Below are 22,486 nucleotides of genomic sequence, written 5' to 3'. Positions count from 1 at the left end.
TGAAGAGACGCAGAGCAACTTGAAGCTTTTCACCTTCTCTACTACTGTCCCGTCGATGTGGATAAGGGCATGCTCTCTCTACTGTTTCCTAAAGTCCTCCATCAGCTCCTTCGTTTTGTTGACGTTGTCAGAGAGGTTATTTTCCTCGCACCACCACGCCAGGGCCCTCACCTCCTCCCTCTAGCCTCTCAAAGAACTTCATGATAGATAGTCATTTAGGTCAGTTACCTTTGCTTTCTTGGGTACAGGAACAATGGTGGACATCTTGAAGTAAGTGGGGACAGCAGACTGGGATAGGGAGAGGTTGAATATGTCCGTAAATACACCAGCCAGCTGGTCTGCGCATGCTCTGAGGACGCGGGTAGGGATGCCGTCTGGGCCATCAGCCGTGCAAGGGTTAGCACATTTAAATGTTTTACTCACGTCGGCCATGGAGAACGAGAGTCCACCGTTCTTGGGAGCGGGCCACTTCGGTGGCACTATGTTTTCTTCAAAGCGGGCAAAGAAGGTATTTAGCTTGTCTGGGAGCAAGACTTCGGTGTTCACGACGTGGCTGGTTTTCCCTTTGTAATCCATGATTGTCTGTAGACCCTGACACATATGTCTCGAGTTTGAGCCGTTGAATTGCGACTCCACTTTGTCTCTGCACTGACGTTTTGCCTGTTTGATTGCCTTATGGAGGGAATAAGTACTCTGTTTGTATTCAACCATTTTTCCAGTCACCTTGCCATGGTTAAATGTGGTGGTTCGCGTGGTTAAATGTGGTGGTTCGCTTTGTTCAAATATCAAATTACACCTTATTCTCTATAGTGCACTCTTTTTAATGCATTTTTATTTTGCCCAGTTGAGCTAAATAGCCTCCTCATTGGTCAAATTAGTGCACTATATGTAGGGAATAGGGTGTAATTTCAGACAGATAGTGGCCGTGTCCGAATACCAATATGTGTGTTCTAAATAGTAGGAATATAATAATGTATGCAAAAATAGTATTAAACTATGTGAAAATCGAGTATGCTTTAAATGCCAGGATGTTCAACTTTTTATCTACTAGAATTCACTACACACTTTTTAGGAAGAAAATCATATTTTCTGAGTCACTTGTGTTTGACAACAGCTGATAATCATCTGATAATCAGATAAGGAGACTCGCTGTACCTAAATGAACAAATGATGTGAATCAACACATCTGTGCATTAGATTATCCATTCTCATGACGGGTGTTGATATTTGTTGTCTACAGCATTCGTTTTTACTAAACAGTAGGCTACGTTCTAAATGGTATGTAGTACGATTACTACATAATAGGCCTATGTAGTTTTAGTAAGTAGTAGGCAAGACAGATTTTGGATATGGCCAGTGTGTCCCCCTACATAGTGTCTACTGCTATGGTGCCCTGATGGAAGGATGAGTCAAGGAGAAGAGAAGGAATCCTGCCAATGTAGTGAGAAACTGGCTGAGACTGATGGAGTCCCTTCTTTTTAGGCCACTGTCTGAGTCACCACCAACACATACCAATCCAGCTGGCCAGATTCACTTCATAGCAGATAATAATGTATCACTAATCTGAGGCCATATGTATCAAGCGTCTCAGAGGAGTGCTGATTTAGGATCAGTTTAGCCTTTAAGATCACAATGAATACGATTCAATGGACAGGGGAAAACTGATTCTAAGCTAGCTTTATACATACGGTCCCTGGTCCTTTAGTCAATGAATGTCTGTGAGACAAGTAAACTAAACAAGGAATCCAACTCTGAGAGGAAAGGAGAGTGAGACGGTGTCAGATTGAATATACTGTAATCCCAAATATACTGTAATCCCATCTCCCTTAACCTATCACACTTGTGGGAATTGGCCTATATGGATTGGGCTAAATTGAAATGTTTCTTACAGAAGAGATATGAAAAGCATATGCATAACCATGGTAGCAATTAAAAGGGAGCAGTTTGGATTGTGAAAATTATTAGACTAAAGATGAGGACACAAAAGTTCACCTGGCACAAGACTGAATCCAAACTGATTTTATGTGCATTTTAAATATTGTGTTCTTTTTGCAGCATTTGATGATAATGAAATCTGAAAATACACTGGATACACTTAGTAACGTGATAAGAATATCTAAGGAAAATGTTCAATGTGCAACATAAGACAGCAAAAATATTCAAGGGTTTGAGTGAGAGGCCTAGTTAGTGTTTCCAAGTAGCCACACACCTTTCAATACACTTTTATGACTCAAAGAAGAGTCTTCAATTATAAGGTGCTTTCTTGAGCTCTTCGAGCTGTGCCATTGAGGGCCTAGAGCAAGCACTATTGTAGTTGTTTTGTTTAGAACACAGCCCTGCTTCCCTGCCTTTACACAATTACTGTTGTAATTTACGCAATCCCAAAATGGTCCATTGGAAATCACAATCTGGGTCAGGTAGGCATAATTTGAAAGCTTGTTCTATTGCCAACATGTCTAGCTAAATATGAAATGTGATCTTGCAATGTTAGGTATTTGACAAGGCAATTCACAGAAGCAGATCAGAATTTTGGTGAGCATAGAATGGAGTCATGAGTGCATTCAGATGTGTGGTCCGCAGCAAATTGTACTCACAATACAACAAACCTAGGCTAATTCTGTTCAGGACAACCCAGAGTATAACATCACTTCATCTTGCAACTATACATCAAACATAGTGATGATAGATGTTGACACTGTTTACTACTTGAGTTTTATGATACGGAAATGTGAAGACCACATTTAGACTCAAGGGTGTTTGGCTTACTTGCATGTCATCAAAGCGGTACTTAATATAATCCTCAACGTCTCATCTTTCAAAATACATTGTTCTTGTAATTGACAGCATTTACCTCAGTCAGACAACAAAACATTTGCAAAGGTTGCCCAATTAGCTGGATGGATAGGGGCAACGTCTTGTTGTCCACAGTGTTCAAATTCAGAATGTCTGTCAGTCAAAACCCATAAAGAGCTGTGAAGCGGAGACCCTAAGCTCTGATCTCATGTTTAGCATGTAACTGTACAGCCACTGCAGTCCAATTTGGGCATTTATCAGTGTCCAAATCTGCCATTTTCAACCTGTATACATACGGGTACGAGTGTAAAGGGCTATGTTGGGCCCCATTATCTACATCCTGCCCTTTGTCTTAAAATAGCGGCGGAAGAAATGGCAGCAGTTTTACGGGCGCCCAACTTAACAACAATGTTTCTGCAACCGTATCTTACGGCAAAAAAGAGCTTCCGGATATCAGGACAGTGAACACTCACCTCAGTTAGAATAAGATTTTTTCTTCCACAAGCAAGACGCACAGGACATTCTCCAAACACGCGACAGGGCCAACATCCCTGTTATTTGCAAGAGGAAGGGACACAGGTAGAGACACAGAAAGCTGCCTTTACCATCAATACTACTCGCCAACGTGCAATCATTGGAACTAGACGAGGTACGAACACGAATATCCTACCAACGTGACATCAAAAATTGTAATATCCTATGTTTCATGGAATTGTGGCTGAATAACGACATGGATATTCAGCTAGTGGGATATACGCTGCACTGGCAAGAAAGAACAGCACACTCAGGTAAGACGAGGGGGGGGATCTGTGCATATTTGTAAACAACAGCTGGTGCACGAAATCTAAGGAAGTCTCTAGATTTTGCTCGCCTGAAGTAGAGTTTATTGTGATAAATTGCAGGCCACACTACTTGCCTAGAGAGTTTACAGCTATACTTTTTGTGTCTGTTTTTTACCACCACAGACAGATGCTGGCACTAAGACCACACTCAGTCAGCTGTATAAGGAAATAAGCTAACAGGAAACCACTCACCCAGAGGCGGCGCTCCTAGTGGCCAGAGACTTTAATGCAGGGAAACTTAAATCAGTTCTACCAAATTTCCATCAACAAGTTAAATGTGCAACCAGAGGGAAAATAAATCGAGATCCCCTGTACTCCACACACAGAGACACGCACAAAGCTCTCCCTTGCCCTCCATTTGGTAAATCCGACCACAACTCTATCCTCCTGATTTCTGCTTACAAGCAAAAATTATGGCAGGAAGCACCAGTGACCTGGTCTATAAAAAAAAGTGGTCAGATGAAGCAGATGCTAAACTACAGGACTGTTTTGCAAGCACAGACTGGAATATGTTCCGGGATTCTTCCGATGGCGTTGAGGAGTAGACCACATCTTTCACTGGCTTTATCAATAAGTGCATTGAGGATGTTGTCCCCACAGTGACTGTACGTACATACCCCAACCAGAAGCCATGGATTACAGGCAACATCCGCACTGAGCTAAAGGGTAGAGCTGCCGCTTTCAAGGGGCGGGACTCTAACCCGTAAGCTTACAAGAAATCCTGCTATGCCCTGCGACGAACCATCAAACAGGCAAAGAGTCAATATAGGGCTAAGATTGAATCTCACTACACTGGCTCCGACACTCGTCTTATGTGGCAGGGCTTGCAAACTATTACAGACTACAAAGGGAAGCACAGCTGCGAGCTGCCTAGTGACACGAGCCTACCAGACGAGCTGAATCACTTCTATGCTCGCTTCAAGGCAAGCAACACTGGGGAATGCATTAGAGCATCAGCTGTTCCGGACGACTGTGTGATCACGCTCTCTGTGGGTTAGGGTTAGGGCATTATTAAGACTTTTAAATAGGTCAACATAGGGTTAGGGTTAAGACTTTTAAATAGGTCAACATTCACAAGGCTGTGGGGCCAGGCAGATTACCAGGACGTGTGTTCCGGGCATGTGCTGACCAACTGGCAGATGTCTTCACTGACATTTTCAACATGTCCCTGATTGAGTCTGTAATACCAACATGTTTCAAGCAGACCACCATAGTCCCTGTGCCCAAGAACACAAAGGTAACATGCCTAAATGACAACACACCAGGAGCACTCACGTCCGTAGCCATTAAGTACTTTGAAAAGTTGGTCATGGCTCACATCAACACCATTATCACAGAAACTCTCAACCCACTCTAATTTGCATACCGCCCAAACAGATCCACAGATGATGCAATCTCTATTGCAATCCACACTGCCCTTTCCCACCTGGACAAAAGGAACACTTATGTGAGAATTGACTACAGCTCAACGTTCAACACAATAGTAGCCTCAAAGCTCATCACAAAGCTAACGATCCTGAAACTAAACACCTTCCTCTGCAACTGGATCCTGGACTTCCTGACAGACTGCCCCCAGGTAGCTGAGCTCCCCAGCGTTGCGTGCTCAGTCCCCTCCTGTACTCCCTGTTCACCCACGACTGCATGGCCAGGCACGACTCCAACACCATCATTAAGTTTGCAGACGACACAACAGTGGTAGGCCTGATCACCGACAACGACGAGACAGCCTATAGGGAGGAGGTCAGAGACCTGGCTGGGTGGTGCCAGAACAACCTATTCCTCAACGTAACAAAGACTAAGGAGATGATTGTGGACTACAGGAAAAGGAGGACCGAGCACCACCCCATTCTCATCGACGGGGCTGTAGTGGAGCAGGTTGAGAGCTTCAAGTTCCTTAGTGTCCACATCAACAACGAACTAGAATGGTCCAAACACACCAAGACAGTCGTGAAGAGGGCACGACAAAGCCTATTCCCCCTCAGGAAACTAAAAAGATTTGACATGGGTCCTGAGATCCTTAAAAGGTTTTACAGTTGCAACATCGAGAGCATCCTGGCTGGTTGCATCACTGCCTGGTACGGAAATTGCTCGGCCCCTGACTGCAAGGCACTACAGAGGGTAGTGCGTACGGCCCAGTACATCACTGGGGCTAAGTTGCCTGCCATCCAGGACATCTACACTAGGCGGTGTCAGAGGAAGGCCCTAAAAATTTCCAAAGACCCCAGCCACCCCAATCATAGACTGTTCTTTTTACCATCGCATAGCAAGCAGTACCGGAGTGCCAAGTCTAGGACAAAGGCTTCTCAACAGTTTTACCCCCAAGCCATAAGACTCCTGAACAGGTAATCAAATAGCTACCCAGACTATTTGCATTGTGTGCCTCCCCCCAACCCCTCTTTTTACCCTGCTGCTACTCTCTGTTCATCATATATGCATAGTCACTTTAACCATATCTACATGTACAAACTACCTCAATCAGCCTGATTAACCGATGTCTATGTAGCCTCCCTAGTTTTATAGCCTCGCTACTGTATATAGCCTGTCTTTTTACTGTTGTTTTATTTCTTTACCTACCATTTGTTCACCTAATACATTTTTTGCACTATTGGTTAGAGCCATTAAGTAAGCATCTCACTGTTGTATTCGGCGCACGTGACAAACTTTGATTTGATTTGGGTCAAAACCTCTGCCACTCCAACCTTGATTTCCACTGTTACTTGTTGCGCATGGAGGGGTCAATGTGCGGGAAGAATGATTTCGATCCTTCATACTCCTCGTAAGAGGAAGACTTATATCGTTACAGAAGCACCCACCACCAAAGGACCAAGCAGCATGGTAACGGGCAGCAGCGATCTCAGGACTCCTGGTCATGGTAGGAGATTCTGGATGGCAAGGGACCCTGGGCACAGGCTGGGGAATATCGCCGCCCCAAGGTAGAGCTGGAGACAGCGAAAGCTGAGAGGCAGCACGGCAGCGCGGCTGGAAGCCCGAGAGGCAGCCCCAAAAATGTATTGGGGGGGGCCACACGGGGAGTGTGGTGAAGTCAGGTAGGAGACCTGCGCCAACTCCCCGTGCTTACTGTGGGGAGAGAGGGACCGGGCAGGCACCGTGTTATGCCATGATGCGCACGGTGTCCCCGGTGCGCAGACATAGCCCGGTGCGTTACAGCGCAGCGCCTCGTATCGGCCGGGCTAGGTTGGGCATCGAGCCAGGTGCCATGAAGCCGGCTCAGCGCATCTGGTCTCCAGTGCATCTCGTCGGGCCGGGGTACATGGCACCAGCCCTACGCATGGTGTCCCCGGTTCGCCAGCACAGCCTGGCTACGGGGAGCATTCAGCCAGGTAGAGTTGGGCAGGCTCGGTGCTCAAGACCTCCAGTGCGCCATCACGTCCGTTCTATCCGGTGCCACCTCCACGCACTAGCCCTCCGGTGGCAGCCTCCCGCACCAGGCTATCTCTCCGTCTCCTCCCTACAGGTGCTCCCGCCTGTCCAGCGCTGCCAGAGTCTCCCGTCTGTCCTGAGCTGCCAGAGTCTCCTGTCTGTCCTGAGCTGCCAGAGCCGTCAGTCAGCCAGGAGCTGCCAGAGCCGTCCGTCAGCAAGGAACTGCCAGAATCGCCCTTCACTCCGGAGCTGCCGGAGTCTCCCGCCTGTCCGGTGCTGCCGAAATCTCCCGTCCGTCCGGTGCTGCCAGAATCTCCCGTCCATTCGGGACCCGTGGCTTGGGTCCCCAGTCCGAGGCTGGCGGCGAGGGTCACCGCGTTAGAGGCCACGGAGGAGAAGGACTATGGTGGAGTGGGGTCCATGTCCCGCGACAGAGCCGCCACCGCGGACAGTCACCCACCCAGACCTTCCCTATAGGTTTAGGTTTTGTGGCCGGAGTCCGCACCTTTGGGGGGGGGGGTACGTTCTGACCTTAGTTATTTTATTATGTCTTTGTTTTAGTATGGTCAGGGTGTGAGTTGGGTGGGTTGTCTATGTTCCATTTTCTATGTTGTGTTTGCGTTTGGCCTGGTTCTCAAACAGAGGCAGGTGTCGTTAGATGTCTCTGATTGAAAATCATACTTAGGTAGACTTTTCCCACTTGTGTTTCGTGGGTGTTTGTTTTCTGTCTTTACCAGACAGAACTGTTTCGTTTTCATTCGTTCTCCTTGTTATTTTGGTGTTAAATGTTAATAAATTATCAACATGGACACGTACCACGCTGCATATTGGTCCGATCCTTCATACTCCTCGTCAGAGGAAGACGAATATCGTTACAGGCCTAGTTATTTTTTTTCTAGTCTAGGCTGCAGAATGATTTTTGAATTGGTAGGGCTATGTTTCTCTTGTCCATAGAAATATGCAGATACAGAGCGTGCTGCTTAGACCACTGTGCTACACAGCAGTTCACAATTCTCTAGCAAGCAGGGAGAGTACTTAATCAAAGCAGTGCATTATTTTTTATTATTTTGTTTTAAGCCTTTCCCAAACCATAGCCCTGACCTTAGCCACTCAGAATTAACCATGTAATTTGTGGAATTAATATGTAAAAAAGAAAAAAAGAAAAAAAGACATTCATCCAATTATGGAAAATTACAAAGTGAAACTATGAGATCAGTTTGATAGTATAGTCTGCTTTACGCTAAATTGGAGAAGAAAACCAGAAAACCAAACCACTGGTGGGAAAGAAAAGCATTTCTTCGGTTTCAGGCCAAATGATAATAAAGGTGTCAATTGCAGAATATGCAAAGATATTATCAGGGAAAGGGATGGATGGACGATAAACCTCTGTCAACATTTAAAAGTCCATCATCATGCTGAGTTAGCTACTCGGGGGTAGGAAAGATGAATATGCTGGTGTTCCTTGACAGAAATCTTTAGGTAGGCCGAAGACATGGTAAAAAAAAGAAAAAAATACTAGACCTAATAGTTCCTCATTGCACTTTTTAATTTAATTTGAAATGTAGCATATACTTAATTCTTAATGCATCTTATTTGAAAAATTATTTTCATACTCATTTTGTTATGGCTACTTTCTTTTGTAACTTGTAGGCCAACATTTTGGATTTGTACAGTATGATTGGCAAAAGTCATATCCTAATAGGCCTATTCATTTTTATCATTCTTAAGTGTTATAAAGAGTGATGTAAATAATCATTTGTTTTTTTCTTATTTTATATTTAGGATTTTTACAGTTCGATAGGCAAAAGGAATAGCCTAAGGATAATAGACCTACTCGTTTTTAGCCTAAGCCAATGTTCATTCAAGTGTTATAAAGAATGTTATAGGCTAAATTGAAGGACATTAATAAACACTTCGACAATATTATAAATATAGGTTTACAAGTTTAAATTGTCAAAGTAACATTTACTGCAACTTTTATTGACTATTTGATTTGCAAAGAGGGACTTTTCGATGGCACAATTTATTTTTGGTCCAGTTAAGCAGCTGTTTAAACTTCCTATTCGATTAGTCTATCCTGGAATTGTTTGTTCTATCCTGGAATTGTTTGTTGTTTGTTCTGTGTACAATAGTCAGAATTAAAACAGAGTTTGACCGGTCTTGATTAGTCGGCTCTGGAAGGTAATAGTTCTTTACACATGCTAATAGCCTCTAACACCTTGTCTATTGTACTCATATCACACCCCAGTTCACCTCAGCAGGTAATCTACTCCAAACATTTATTTAGTAGTCCTTCAACCAAGTTCAGACATTTAAAAAAGGTCTTTAGAATGATAGCTTATAAAGTTAATTGAGTCTATATTCATACAATCATCAATGAAAGATCCAACATCAAAGTTTACTTGAAATGTATTTTAAAATAGCAACACACTTAAAACAATAAGATGAAAAAAACAAGCATGGCAATAAAAGACATCAAATGTTATGAAAGAATATAAAACACATTGATTAATGTCCAAGCTAAAAAGGCAAATAGGATTTTAACACCTAAAGCAGTTTCACAGTACAATGCAAAGTTCTGTAAAAAAAAAGGAAAATAAAACATAAAAAGTATGAAACACAAACAATGATGAATAATCAAACATTTTTTATCGCTACAATTTAAGAAATAAACAGTTGCTTTGCTCGCAAATTACCAATGCTAGCCCCCTTGACTTCTCATAGTTTCACCTCCAAGTAGGCTAAACAAGTCCTACAAGCCCTAATTTTGTCGCATCTGGACAAGTGCCACAAAGAGGGAGGAGTTACAGTTAGCCAAGAACAAAGCAGTATGGCTGGCCCTTAAATGTACATGGAAAGCTAACATCAATAACATGCATGTCAATCTCTCCAGGCTCAAAGTAGATGAGAGATTGATTGAATCACTACTTGTCTTTATTAGAGGTATTGACCGAGCTGTCTGTGCAAACGACTAGCACACAGTTCAGACACCCATGCAGACACCCCACAATACATGCCACAAGGGGTCTCTTCACATCCCCCAAGTCCAAAACAGACTCCGGGAAACGGACTGTACCACACAGAGCCATGACTACATGGAACTCTATTCCACATCAAGTAACTCATGTAAGAGGCAAAATCCTTTAAAAAAAAAAAGACACTTTACGGAACGCAGACTGTGTGGAGACACACACACACAAAGGCACACACACATATACGCTAGCACACATTCATACATTGTAATATTGTTGAATGTTTGTATTATACATTTTGCAGTGTAGATATGTTGGGGTGTAATTGTATTTTTTCCGGATTCCCATTAGCTGCTGCCAATGCAACGGTTACTCTATTTTTTGTTTTCTGTGTGACGTAAGTTTCTTAATGTGTTTGGACCCCATGAAGAGTACCTGTTGCCTTGAGAGCAGCTAATGGGGATCATTAATAAAAACAAACACAAATACAAAATCCCTAAAAAGCAGCCCTGCATGAAACTGGTACTACCACAGTTACTGTCTCTGTAATCCTGGCAAATTGCACTTTTTACCGGCAATATGCACAGCGCATCATAATTCTCTGAACTGGAATAAACTGTGCCTTGCCCCAAACCTCAAAAGGGGGCTTGAAATTATATTGATTCAGATGTTTCAGGAACCAATTTACATGAGCCATGATATGAGAAATGTGTGTGTTTTCATGTGCTGGATCAACAAGCACATCACAAGAGAACAACTGTGTTACTATGCCTGGTGTTAGCTCTACATCTGGTTGAATGTGCCCATCTGTCTGTCAGTGGCCTACCACTTTATAGTACACATGAATCGGAGGGCCTGTTGTCCAGACCTCTGGCAGTCTCTATGGGGGTGCCACAAGGGTTCGATTCTTGGGCCGACTCTTTTCACTGTATATATCAATGAAGTCGCTCTTGCTGCTGGTGATTCTCTGATACACCTCTATGCAGACGACACCATTTTGTATACTTCTAGCCCTTCTTTGGACACTGTGTTAACAAACCTCCAGACGAGCTTCAATACCATACAACACTCCTTCTGTGGCCTCCAACTGCTCTTAGATGCTAGTAAAACTAAATATATGCTCTTCAACTGATCGCTGCCCACACCCACCCGCCTGAGTAGCATCACTACTCTGGACGGTTCTGACTTAGAATATGTGGACAACTACAAATACCTAGGTGTCTGGTTAGACTGTAAACTCTCCTTCCAGACTCACATTAAGTATCTCCAATCCCAAATTAAATCTAGAATTGGCTTGCTCTTTCGCAACAAAGCCTCCTTCACTCATGCTGCTAAACATATCCTTGTAAAACTGACTATCTTACCGATCCTTGGCTTCGGCGATGTCATTGACAAAATAGTCTCCAACACTCTACTCAGCAAATTGGATGTAGTCTATCACAGTGCCATCTGTTTTGTCACCAAAGCCCCATATGCCACCCACCACTGCGACCTGTATGCTCTTGATTGCTGGCCCTCACTTCATATTCATATTCGCCAAACCCACTGGCTCCAGATCATCTATAAGTCTTTGCTAGGTCTTTGCTATCTCAACTCACTGGTCACCATAGCAACACCCACCCATAGCACACACTCCAGCAGGTATATTTCACTGGTCATCCCCAAATCCAACTCCTCATTTGGCCACCTTTCCTTCCAGTTCTCTGCTGCCAATGACTGGAACGAATTGCAAAAATCACTGAAGCTGGAGACTCATATCTCCCTCACTAACTTTAAGCATCATCTTTCAGAGCAGCTTACTGATCACTGCACCTGTACACAGCTCATCTGTAAATAGCCCGCCCAACTACCGAATCCCCATATTGTTATTTATTTTTGGTCTTTTGCACCCCAGTATCTCTACTTGCACATCATCATCTGCACATCTATCACTTCAGTGTTAATTTTAAATTGTAATTATTTCCCCACTATGGCCTATTTATTGCCTTACCTCCCTAATCTTACTTCATTTGCACACACTGTACATTGATTTTTATATTGTGTTATTGAGTGTATGTTTGTTTATCCCATGTGTTACTCTGTGTTGTTTTTGTCGCACTGCTTTGCTTTATCTTGGCCTTGTTCTCAACTGGCCTACCTGGTTAAATAAAGGTCAAATAAAACATGTAAAATAAAAATGAAGAGCGAAAACCTCTACTTTGATCAGTGCTTATAACCTTTCCCAGCATATATATCTTATCATGTTGTTCTGTCAACTGTACAATGGTGAGATAATTGTTTGGATACATTAATGTGAAGACACTATACAGATAATTATACCTTCACTTGTTATGACAAACAGCTATTTAGGGGGCAGGCAAACAATGTCTGAGCTCACTGCACATTCAACACTGGTCAGATCCTTATGCTCACTCTGATCAATGGCATGTAAATACTTGGTACCATCAGGACCTACAGTGGGGCAAACAATTATTTAGTCAGCCACCAATTGTGCAAGTTCTCCCACTTAAAAAGATGAGAGAGGCCTGTAATTTTCATCATAGGTACACTTCAACTATAACAGACAAAATGAGGGAAAAAAATCCAGAAAATCACATTGTAGGATTTTTTATGAATTTATTTGCAAATTATGGTGGAAAATAAGTATTTGGTCAATAACAAAAGTTTATCTTAATACTTTGTGATTGCCAACAAAGGGTATATAACAGAGGTCAAACGTTTTCTGTAAGTCTTCACAAGGTTTTCACACACTGTTGATGGTATTTTGGCCCATTCCTCCATGCAGATCTCCTATAGAGCAGTGATGTTTTGGGGCTGTTGCTGGGCAACACAGACTTTCAACTCCCGCCAAAGATTTTCTATGGGGTTGAGATCTGGAGACTGGCTAGGCCACTCCAGGACCTTGAAATGCTTCTTACGAAGCCACTCCTTCGTTGCCCGGGCGGTGTGTTTGGGATCATTGTCATGCTGAAAGACCCAGCCACGTTGCATCTTCAATGCCCTTGCTGATGGAAGGAGGTTTTCACTCAAAATCTCACGATACATGGCCCCATTCATTCTTTCCTTTACACGGATCAGTCGTCCTGGTCCCTTTGCAGAAAAACAACCCCAAAGCATGATGTTTCCACCCCCATGCTTCACAGTAGGTATGGTGTTCTTTGGATGCAACTCAGCATTCTTTGTCCTCCAAACACGACGAGTTGAGTTTTTATCAAAAAGTTATATTTTGGTTTCATCTGACCATATGACATTCTCCCAATCTTCTTCTGGATCATCCAAATGCTCTCTAGCAAACTTCAGACGGGCCTGGACATGTACTAGCTTAAGAAGGAGGACACGTCTGGCACTGCAGGATTTGAGTCACTGGCGGCGTAGTGTGTTACTGATGGTTGGCTTTGTTACTTTGGTCCCAGCTCTCTGCAGGTCATTCACTAGGTCCCCCCGTGTGGTTCTGAGATTTTTGCTCACCGTTCTTGTGATCATTTTGACCCCACGTGGTGAGATATGTCATGGAGCTCCAGATCGAGGGAGATTATCAGTGGTCTTGTATATCTTCCATTTCCTAATAATTGCTCCCACAGTTGATTTCTTCAAACCAAGCTGCTTACCTATTGCAGATTCAGTCTTCCCAGTCTGGTGCAGGTCTCCAATTTTGTTTCTGGTGTCCTTTGACAGCTCTTTGGTCTTGGCCATAGTGGAGTTTGGAGTGTGACTGTTTGAGGTTGTGGAAAGGTGTCTTTTATACTGATAACAAGTTCAAACAGGTGCCATTAATACAGGTAATGAGTGGAGGAGAGAGGAGCCTCTTAAAGAAGAAGTTACAGGTCTGTGAGAGCCAGAAATCTTGCTTGTTTGTAGGTGACCAAATACTTATTTTCCACCATAATTTGCTAATAAATTCATAAAAAATCCTACAATGTGATTTTCAGGATTCTTTTTTCTCATTTTGTCTGTCATAGTTGAAGTGTACCTACGATAAAAATTACAGGCCTCTCTCATCTTTTTAAGTGAGAGAACTTGCACAATTGGTGGCTGACTAAATAATTATTTGCCCGACTGTACGTGTATGTCATCTTTCATGACTACCTTCTAACACGTTTCTCATATCAAAGTCATTTGGCCAGACCATGTGCTTAATTTCTAGGGCAGTTAAAACGTTTCTCATTAACTGAACTAATATGCTGTGATTGTTGGTCATCTATTTACCTCTGAACTATGAACTATCAGCAAACCTACCAGAGTAGTTACAAACAGCACAGAAATTAAATCATCAACATGCATTGATCACATCTATAATAAATTGCTTTAAAGCAGTATCCAAATCCATTGGATGTAGTGATCACAACATAGTAGCCATATCTAGGAAAACCAAAGTTCCAAAGGCTGGGCCTAATATAGTGTATAGGAGGTCATACAATATGTTGTGTCGTGATTCCTATGTTATTGATGTAAATAATATTTGTTGGTCTGTGGTGTGTAATGAGGAGCAACCAGACACTGCACTTGACACATTTATGAAAATGCTTATTACATTTACAAAACAGTTACATCCCCTTGTATTGATGAGGAATTGAAAAGGTGTATGGTTGAGAGGGATGAGGCAAAAGGAATGGCATATAAGTCTGGCTGCACAACTGATTGGCAAATGTACTGCAAATTGAGAAATCATGTGACTAATCTGAATAAATAGAAGAAGAAACTATACTATGAAAAAAATATACATTTTATAAAGAATGATGGTAAAAAGTGTTGGAGCACCTTAAATTACATTTTGGGCAAAAATGCAAACTCAGCTGCATCATTTATTGAATCAAATGACTCATTCATCACAAACCCCACTGATATTGCCAACTACTTTAATATTTTTTTAATTGGCAAGATTAGCAAATTTAGACATGACATGCCGGTAATACACATCCAAGTGTAACTAACCAAATTATGAAAGCGTTTGAATTCCATAAAGTGAGTGTGGAAAAGATGATTTTTTAACTGTTTTTTTTTTGTCAACGATGACAAGCCACCGGGGTCTGACAACTTGGATGGAAAATGACTGAGGGCAGCACTGGGCAGCACTGCTGGCCCTTAAATGTACACTGAGAGCTAGCATGTCAATCTCTCATGGCTCAAAGTGGAGGAGAGATTGACTTCATCACTACTTGTTTTTGTAAGAAATGTTGACATGCACCGAGCTGTCTGTTTAAACTACTAGCACACAGCTCGACATCCATGCATGCCACACAAGACATGCCACCAGAGTAGAGGTCGACCGAATATGATTTTTCAACGCCGATACCAATACCGATTATTGGAGGAACAAAAAAAGCCGATACCGATTAACCGGACGATTTTTATTTTATTTGTAATAATGACAATTATTGTCATTGTCATACTGAATGAACACTTATTTTAACTTAATATAATACATCAATAAAAATCCATTTAGCCTCAAAATAATGCATAAAGAAATTGTTGGAGAAGTAAAAGTGCAATATGTGCCATGTAAAAAAGCAAATGTTTGAGTTCCTTGCTCAGATCATGAGAACATATGAAAAGTTGGTGGTTCCTTTTAACATGAGACTTCAATATTCCAAGGTAAGAGGTTTTAGGTTGTAGTTATTATAGGAATTATAGGACTATTTCTCTCTATATCATTTGTATTTCATATCCCTTTGACTATTGGATGTTCTTATAGGCACTATAGTATTGCCAGTGTAACAGTATAGCTTCCGTCCCTCTCCTCGCTCCTACCTGGGCTCGAACCAGGAACACATCGACAACAGCCACACTCGAAGCAGCGTTACCCATGCAGAGCAAGGGGAATAACTACTCCAAGTCTCAGAGCGAGTAACATTTGAAACGCTATTAGCACGCACCCCGCTAACTAGCTTGCCATTTCTAGCTAGTTAGCTATCGGTTCACATCGGTTACACCAGCCATTAGGCTGATAGGCTTGAAGTCATAAACAGCAAAACACATGAAAGTGCTGTTTGAATGAATGCTTACGAGCCTGCTGTTGCCTACCACCGCTCAGTCAGACTGCTCTATCAAATCATAGACTTAATTATAACATAATAACACATAGAAATATGAGCAATTGGTCATTAATATGGTCGAATCCGGTAACTATAATTTCGAAAACAAAACGTTTATTCTTTCAGTGAAATACGGAACCATTCGGTATTTTATCTAACGGGTGGCATCCCTAAGTCTAAATATTCTTGTTACATTGCACAAGCTTCAATGTTATGTCATAATTACGTAAAATTCTGGCAAATTAGTTTGCATTGAGCCAGGCTGCCCAAACTGTTGCATATACCCGGACTCTGCGTGCAATGAACGCAAGAGAAATATCACAATTTCACCTGGTTAATATTGCCTGCTAACCTGGATTTCTTTTAGCTAAATATGCAGGTTTAAAACTACATACTTCTGTGAATTGATTTTAAGAAAGGCATTGGTGTTTATGGTTAGGTACAGTCGTCCAACGATTGTGCTTTTTTCGCAAATGCACTTTTGTTAAATCATCCCCCAGCATTGCATCGATTATATGCAACACAGGACACACTAGATAAACTAGTAATATCATCAGCCATGTGTAGTTATAACTAGTGATTATGATTGATTGATTGTTTTTTATAAGATAAGTTTCATGCTAGCTAGCAACTTACCTTGGCATCTACTGCATTCACGTAACAGGCAGTCTCCTTGTGGAGTGCAACGAGAGGCAGGTGGTTATAGCGTTGGACTAGTTAACTGTAAGATTGCAAGATTGAATCCCCTGAGCTGACAAGGAGAAAATCTGTTGTTCTGCCCCTGAACAAGGCAGTTAACCCACCGTTCCTAGGCCGTCATTGAAAATAAGAATGTGTTTTTAACTGATTTGCCTAGTTAAATCAAATGTATAAAAAAAAAATAATAATAAATAACAAAAAAAATCTGCAAAATCAGCGCCCAAAAATACCGATTTCCAATTTTTATAACATGAAATCGCCCCTAATTAATCGGCCATTCCAATTAATCGACCGACCTCTACACCAGAGGTCTCTTCACAATCCCCAAGTCAAGAACAGACTATGGAGGGGCACAGTACTATGTAGAGCCATGGCTACATGGAACTCTATTCCCCATCAAGTAACTAATGCAAGCAGAAGAATCAGATAAAAAAATAGACAAAAATACACCTTATGGAACAGACACAGAGAGAGACACACACACACACACACACGCTAGCACACTCACTCTACACACACACATACATTTTGTATTGTAGATGCAGTGGGGCAAAAACGCATTTAGTCAGCCACCAATTGTGTAAGTTCTCCCACTTAAAGATGAGAGAGGCCTGTAATTTTCATCGTAGAAAATCCAGAAAATCACCTTGCAGGATTTTTAATGAACTTATTTGCAAATTATGGTGGAAAATAAGTATTTGGTCACCTACAAACAAGCAAGATTTCTGGCTCTCACAGACCTGTAACTTCTTCTTTAAGAGGCTCCTCTGTCCTCGACTCATTACCTGTATTAATGGCACCTGTTTGAACATGTTATCAGTATAAAAGACACCTGTCCACAACCTCAAACAGTCACACTCCAAACTCCACTATGGCCAAGACCAAAGAGCTGTCAAAGGACACCAGAAATAAAATTGGAGACCTGCACCAGACTGGGAAGACTGAATCTGCAATAGGTAAGTAGCTTGGTTTGAAGAAATCAACTGTGGGAGCAATTATTAGGAAATGGAAGATATACAAGACCACTGATAATCTCCCTCGATCTGGGGCTCCATGCCATATCTCACCCCGTGGGGTCAAAATGATCACAAGAACGGTGAGCAAAAATCCCAGAACCACACGGGGGGACATAGTGAATGACCTGCAGAGAGCTGGGACCAAAGTAACAAAGCCTACCATCAGTAACACACTACGCCGCAACGGAATCAAATCCTGCAGTGCCAAATGTGTCCCCCTGCTTAAGCCAGTACATGTCCAGGCCCGTCTGAAGTTTACTAGACAGCATTTGGATGATCCAGAAGAAGATTGGGAGAATGTCATATGGTCAGATGATACCAAAATATAACTTTTTGGTAAAAACGCAACTCGTCATGTTTGGAGGACAAAGAATGCTGAGTTGCATCCAAAGAACACCATACCTACTGTGAAGCATGGGGGTGGAAACATCATGCTTTGGGGCTGTTTTTCTGCAAAGGGACCAGGACGACTGATCCGTGTAAAGGAAAGAATGAATGGGGCCATGTATTGTGAGATTTTGAGTGAAAACCTCCTTCCATCAGCAAGGGCATTGAAGATGAAACGTGGCTGGGTCTTTCAGCATGACAATGATCCCAAACACACCGCCCGGGCAACGAAGGAGTGGCTTCGTAAGAAGCATTTCAAGGTCCTGGAGTGGCCTAGCCAGTCTCCAGATCTCAATCCCATAGAAGATCTTTGGAGGAAGTTGAAAGTCCGTGTTGCCCAGCAACAGCCCCAAAACATCACTGCTCTAGAGGAGATCTACATGGAGGAATGGGCCAAAATACCAGCAACAGTGATTGAAAACCTTGTGAAGACTTACAGAAAACGTTTGACCTGTCATTGCCAACAAAGGGTATATAACAAAGTATTGAGATAAACTTTTGTTATTGACCAAATACTTACTTTCCACCATAATTTTCAAATAAATTAATAAAAAATCCTACAATGTGATTTTCTGGATTTTTTTTCTCATTTTGTCTGTCATAGTTGAAGTGTACCTATGATGAACATTTACAGCCCTCTCTCATCTTTTTAAGTGGGATAACTTTCACAATTGGTGGCTGACTAAATACTTTTTTGCCCCACTATATATGGTTGGGTAATAATGGTATATGATGCACTGTTTTATCTTTTGTTTTATGTGTGAGTGCCTTAATGTGTTTGGACTGCAGGAAGAGTAGCTGCTGCCTTGGAAGGAACTAATGGGGTTCCCTAATGAATACAAAATACAAAGGCAAACAAGCCAAGCATTTTGACTACTCAGTCCCCTCATATGTCCGGGCTGTGCGTTACGATGACCTCTCGGCTGCCATCCAACTTCTGACACCGATGTAGCGAACGGCGAGGCAGTGCAGTGAAAGGCAAGCACCCTACACATTGGGCCACTTGTTAGGAATTGCAATATGGCTCATATCATGAGGATTGTTACAATACATAGGTGATGTGATGATGATTAGTTCACCATCTGTTACCAACATTTTACCTAACATATTCTGGATAATCCTACAACCATGAGTCCGAGCTTGGGTAACCTACATCTTACAAATGAAATTAGTTTACCAAACGTTCTCAAAATTCCACGCCAAAATAAAACACATTACTGCAATTCACTGATAAATCAAACAGTGATGTAGCAATCAATTAATTCACAAATATAGAAAGGAAGTATACAGTACCTCGAAATAAGAAGGCTTTGCTATTGTTGTGAAGCCCTGCCACTTGGGTAATTCCATAAATTGCATTTGCGAAGTCAAGTTCATTGATGATATCTATCTGGTAGTCGGGATCTATTCCAAAGCCGATAACTGTAGGGGGGAAATATTATTTAGACATTGTCACACATTGGGTGCACAGTTACTATCACACATCCTCCCACCTATATGATGTGTATAACGTACATAATAAGCAAGGCACTCCTTTAATGATTGAGTTTGAGAATCAAACTTCAGCGTCTGCATGATACAACGAACTGCAACACAGTCAAATACATGCAGTCAAATACATGGGGATTGAATCCATGCGATTTCAAAGCACCTTCACCAAGGTACAGTGGCAATCATATCAGAGACAAAACGCGTAAATTGCATGGCACTAGACATCAGATACCATATAATGACAGATCATTTTTAATGAAAGTCTACATAATCCAAATGTTAGGCTTATTGTTGCATGGGAACAAATTGACTGCTGCATCAACCTGTGCGACACCTGTAATTTCTGTAAGGACTTTTGCGCGTTATACAGATGTGGTCTGACAACAATAAACCCTACGATTTAGGATATGATAACTATGCTATTTATCTGTACTATAAAACGAATTATACATGTGATTTGTAAAAAAAATCGATGAGGGGCACATTGATTTTTTTAAATTCATTGATTAATAAAAAACCTACGAGAGACAAAATAAGGATCGAGAAGTTTGCGCGCAAGTTGCTAATTAGGCTATGGAGAAGGAGAGGGTGGGTGCGCATTAAAAACCCATTGCTGACAGAGCTGATAATGATACCTAAACAATATGTAAACTAACTGCATATGTCCCAGTGTGACACCTACCTGGTTTCGCAATGAGCACTACCGATAACAAAGCCACGTAAATATCCATTTGTGTGAAGTTGAACTGTTCAGTTTCCTCAGAAATATCCGCCGTCGATCGCTTCGCTAGCAATCCACTTGCTCAGTCTGTCTGCAAACTGCGCTCGTCTCACGGTTGCTGGGTGCAGAGGCTCGGAGCGTTCCACATCATGGAAATAGGGGTTCTTTCGGCGCGCACGTAAATTATCTTGAATTTACTCTAAATACTATTTCCATCTATTCAATAGGCGATATTATTCACAAACCTTGACGAAGTCCACATTACCAATCCTCCTGGATTCAAATTCATCTATAGACGACATGTTTGCGCGGCGAAAATGAACCTTAATCCTCCCCTTTCAGTGACGATAGACACGTCCAATTCTGGAGGTGACGCTGGGGACCTGTAATAAGAGTTGGGATTCTAACAAGTAGGCTACGTGTAATTACATAGCCTATTTGTTACGAATAATCATCTCTTACATAGCCTTTGCTCTTTTTTGCAGATAATCAGATGCAGTATTTTTCACAACAGAAAGGTCTATGAAAATGAGATTAATTGAATCAGGCGGATTTCTTTAACCAGCTAAATCATAGTCAGGTCCTCATGAATGTGTATTTTTTTCGGGACTTCACGCTGTTAGCCTACATTCAATCCATAAACCCCTGACATGTGTCCGTCTCCTCGCTTTCCTCCCTTACCTCTAACTCGATCAATCTCTCCCTCCCTCTCGCCCTCACCACTGGGATACTGAAGGCTTCTTATAAGCACTCCAACCCATCTTCCTCCTGGGAGCTGTCCTTGTTGGATACCATTAATCACGCTCCTAGCTTCTCCAGTGCAGGTAATATCACATCCCAAATGGCATCCTGTTCCCTACTGTGCGCTACTTTTGCGCGCGGGGCTCTGATAGTGCTTTGATCAAAATGTGTGCACTATGTATAGAACTGATTGTCATGTGGGATGCAACCAATATGTGCAGTGTGTATATTGTCAGGTTACCTGCATCAACACAAGCCATGCGCTGACATTGAAACAAGTAGGTTTATTCAGCGATTTTGGCATTTATGCACGGCCACATCAATAGCACAACAGTAGCTATGATACCCGTTTGGCAATCTCGTTCAGAAGATGACTGGGAATTTTCCAGAAGTGTCATTTTAATTGGAGTTACTAACTATGTTTCCATCCACAGTTGTTATGCGAGTAAAGTCATAGCTATGAAAAAAATCATGACAGCTGTGATGGAAACGTTTCGGGAAAATGTTATGAATTCCGACATATAATTTGTTCGTTGGACATGGTGGGATCTTTTGGTGGCTGTAAAATTAATTATTCAACAAATGTCGGTGAAAATGCCTTTATGTGCAAATACCGATATAATAACCGTATAGAAGGGAATTTGGAGTCACGCGATGACATATTGTGTGGTTTTACCACTACGACTCGGGAAAGCATGCTTATTGGGCTACAGATTAAATAAGTTATGATGAACTTCACAGGGTGGTAAAAGTGCAAGGTGATGAGCTTGATACTCATTTCCAATAAATATCTTGCTCTTTTTCCATAATAATCACATAATGTAGTCTATAGCCTGCCTGCACTGTATCTGCGAGTTGTTGGCTAGAGCGCAAGTGCCAATAGTGGGAACATTGACAATATAACACAACATTGTTTTGTGACAAAACCATCAGTAGTGATGAAAATGTGATGGAAATCCATTTAACTTGTATTTTTATTTATTTAGTAACTGTAAAAGTAATTTATGTGCACTACGTCATCATCCACATCATTTTATCCATAACAAGTAAATTTGATGGAAACATCTCTGGTGGGAAAATGCCATATTGTTTTTATGCTGATTTTTGAATATTGGATGGAATCCTAGATACTGTTGCAAAAGGGATTGGTAGCTAGGTTTCCATCCAATTAGCAACAGAATTTCATTCTAGAATCTGAATACAGAAAATATTAGCATTTTCCCACTAGTGGTGTGTTTCCAGCAAACGTACTTGTTGCAGATAAAAATTAGAGCGTGATGATGTAGTGTGGACAAAATCTAGTTTTTCACTTAAGTTTTCATGTACCGAATAAAAATCAAAAGTTCAGTGTGTTTCCATCCCATTTTCAATTCTACCAATAGCTTTGACACGAACACTGTTGCATTCAATA

The 22,486-nt window shown here is 41.8% G+C and overlaps 1 protein-coding gene across 1 annotated transcript in view; it reads right to left on the bottom strand.

The window, feature by feature from the left end:
* Positions 1-20,434, bottom strand: part of LOC109872624 (protein kinase C-binding protein NELL1) — a 424,089-nt gene extending 403,655 nt beyond the window's left edge. Inside the window, exons 1-2 of the mRNA XM_020463927.2 lie at positions 20,296-20,434; positions 19,416-19,544 (exon numbers count right to left, since the gene is read on the bottom strand). Of these exons, the coding sequence (XP_020319516.1) occupies positions 19,416-19,544; positions 20,296-20,344 (178 nt within the window). The 5' untranslated portion in view covers positions 20,345-20,434. The remainder of the gene's footprint in view (positions 1-19,415; positions 19,545-20,295) is intronic.
* Between the last annotated feature and the right edge of the window lie 2,052 nt (positions 20,435-22,486).

The sequence above is a fragment of the Oncorhynchus kisutch genome, linkage group LG3 (genome assembly GCF_002021735.2).
Source record: "Oncorhynchus kisutch isolate 150728-3 linkage group LG3, Okis_V2, whole genome shotgun sequence".
In the NCBI taxonomy this organism is placed as follows: domain Eukaryota; kingdom Metazoa; phylum Chordata; class Actinopteri; order Salmoniformes; family Salmonidae; genus Oncorhynchus; species Oncorhynchus kisutch.
This window is presented reverse-complemented; position numbering and strand designations above follow the sequence as displayed.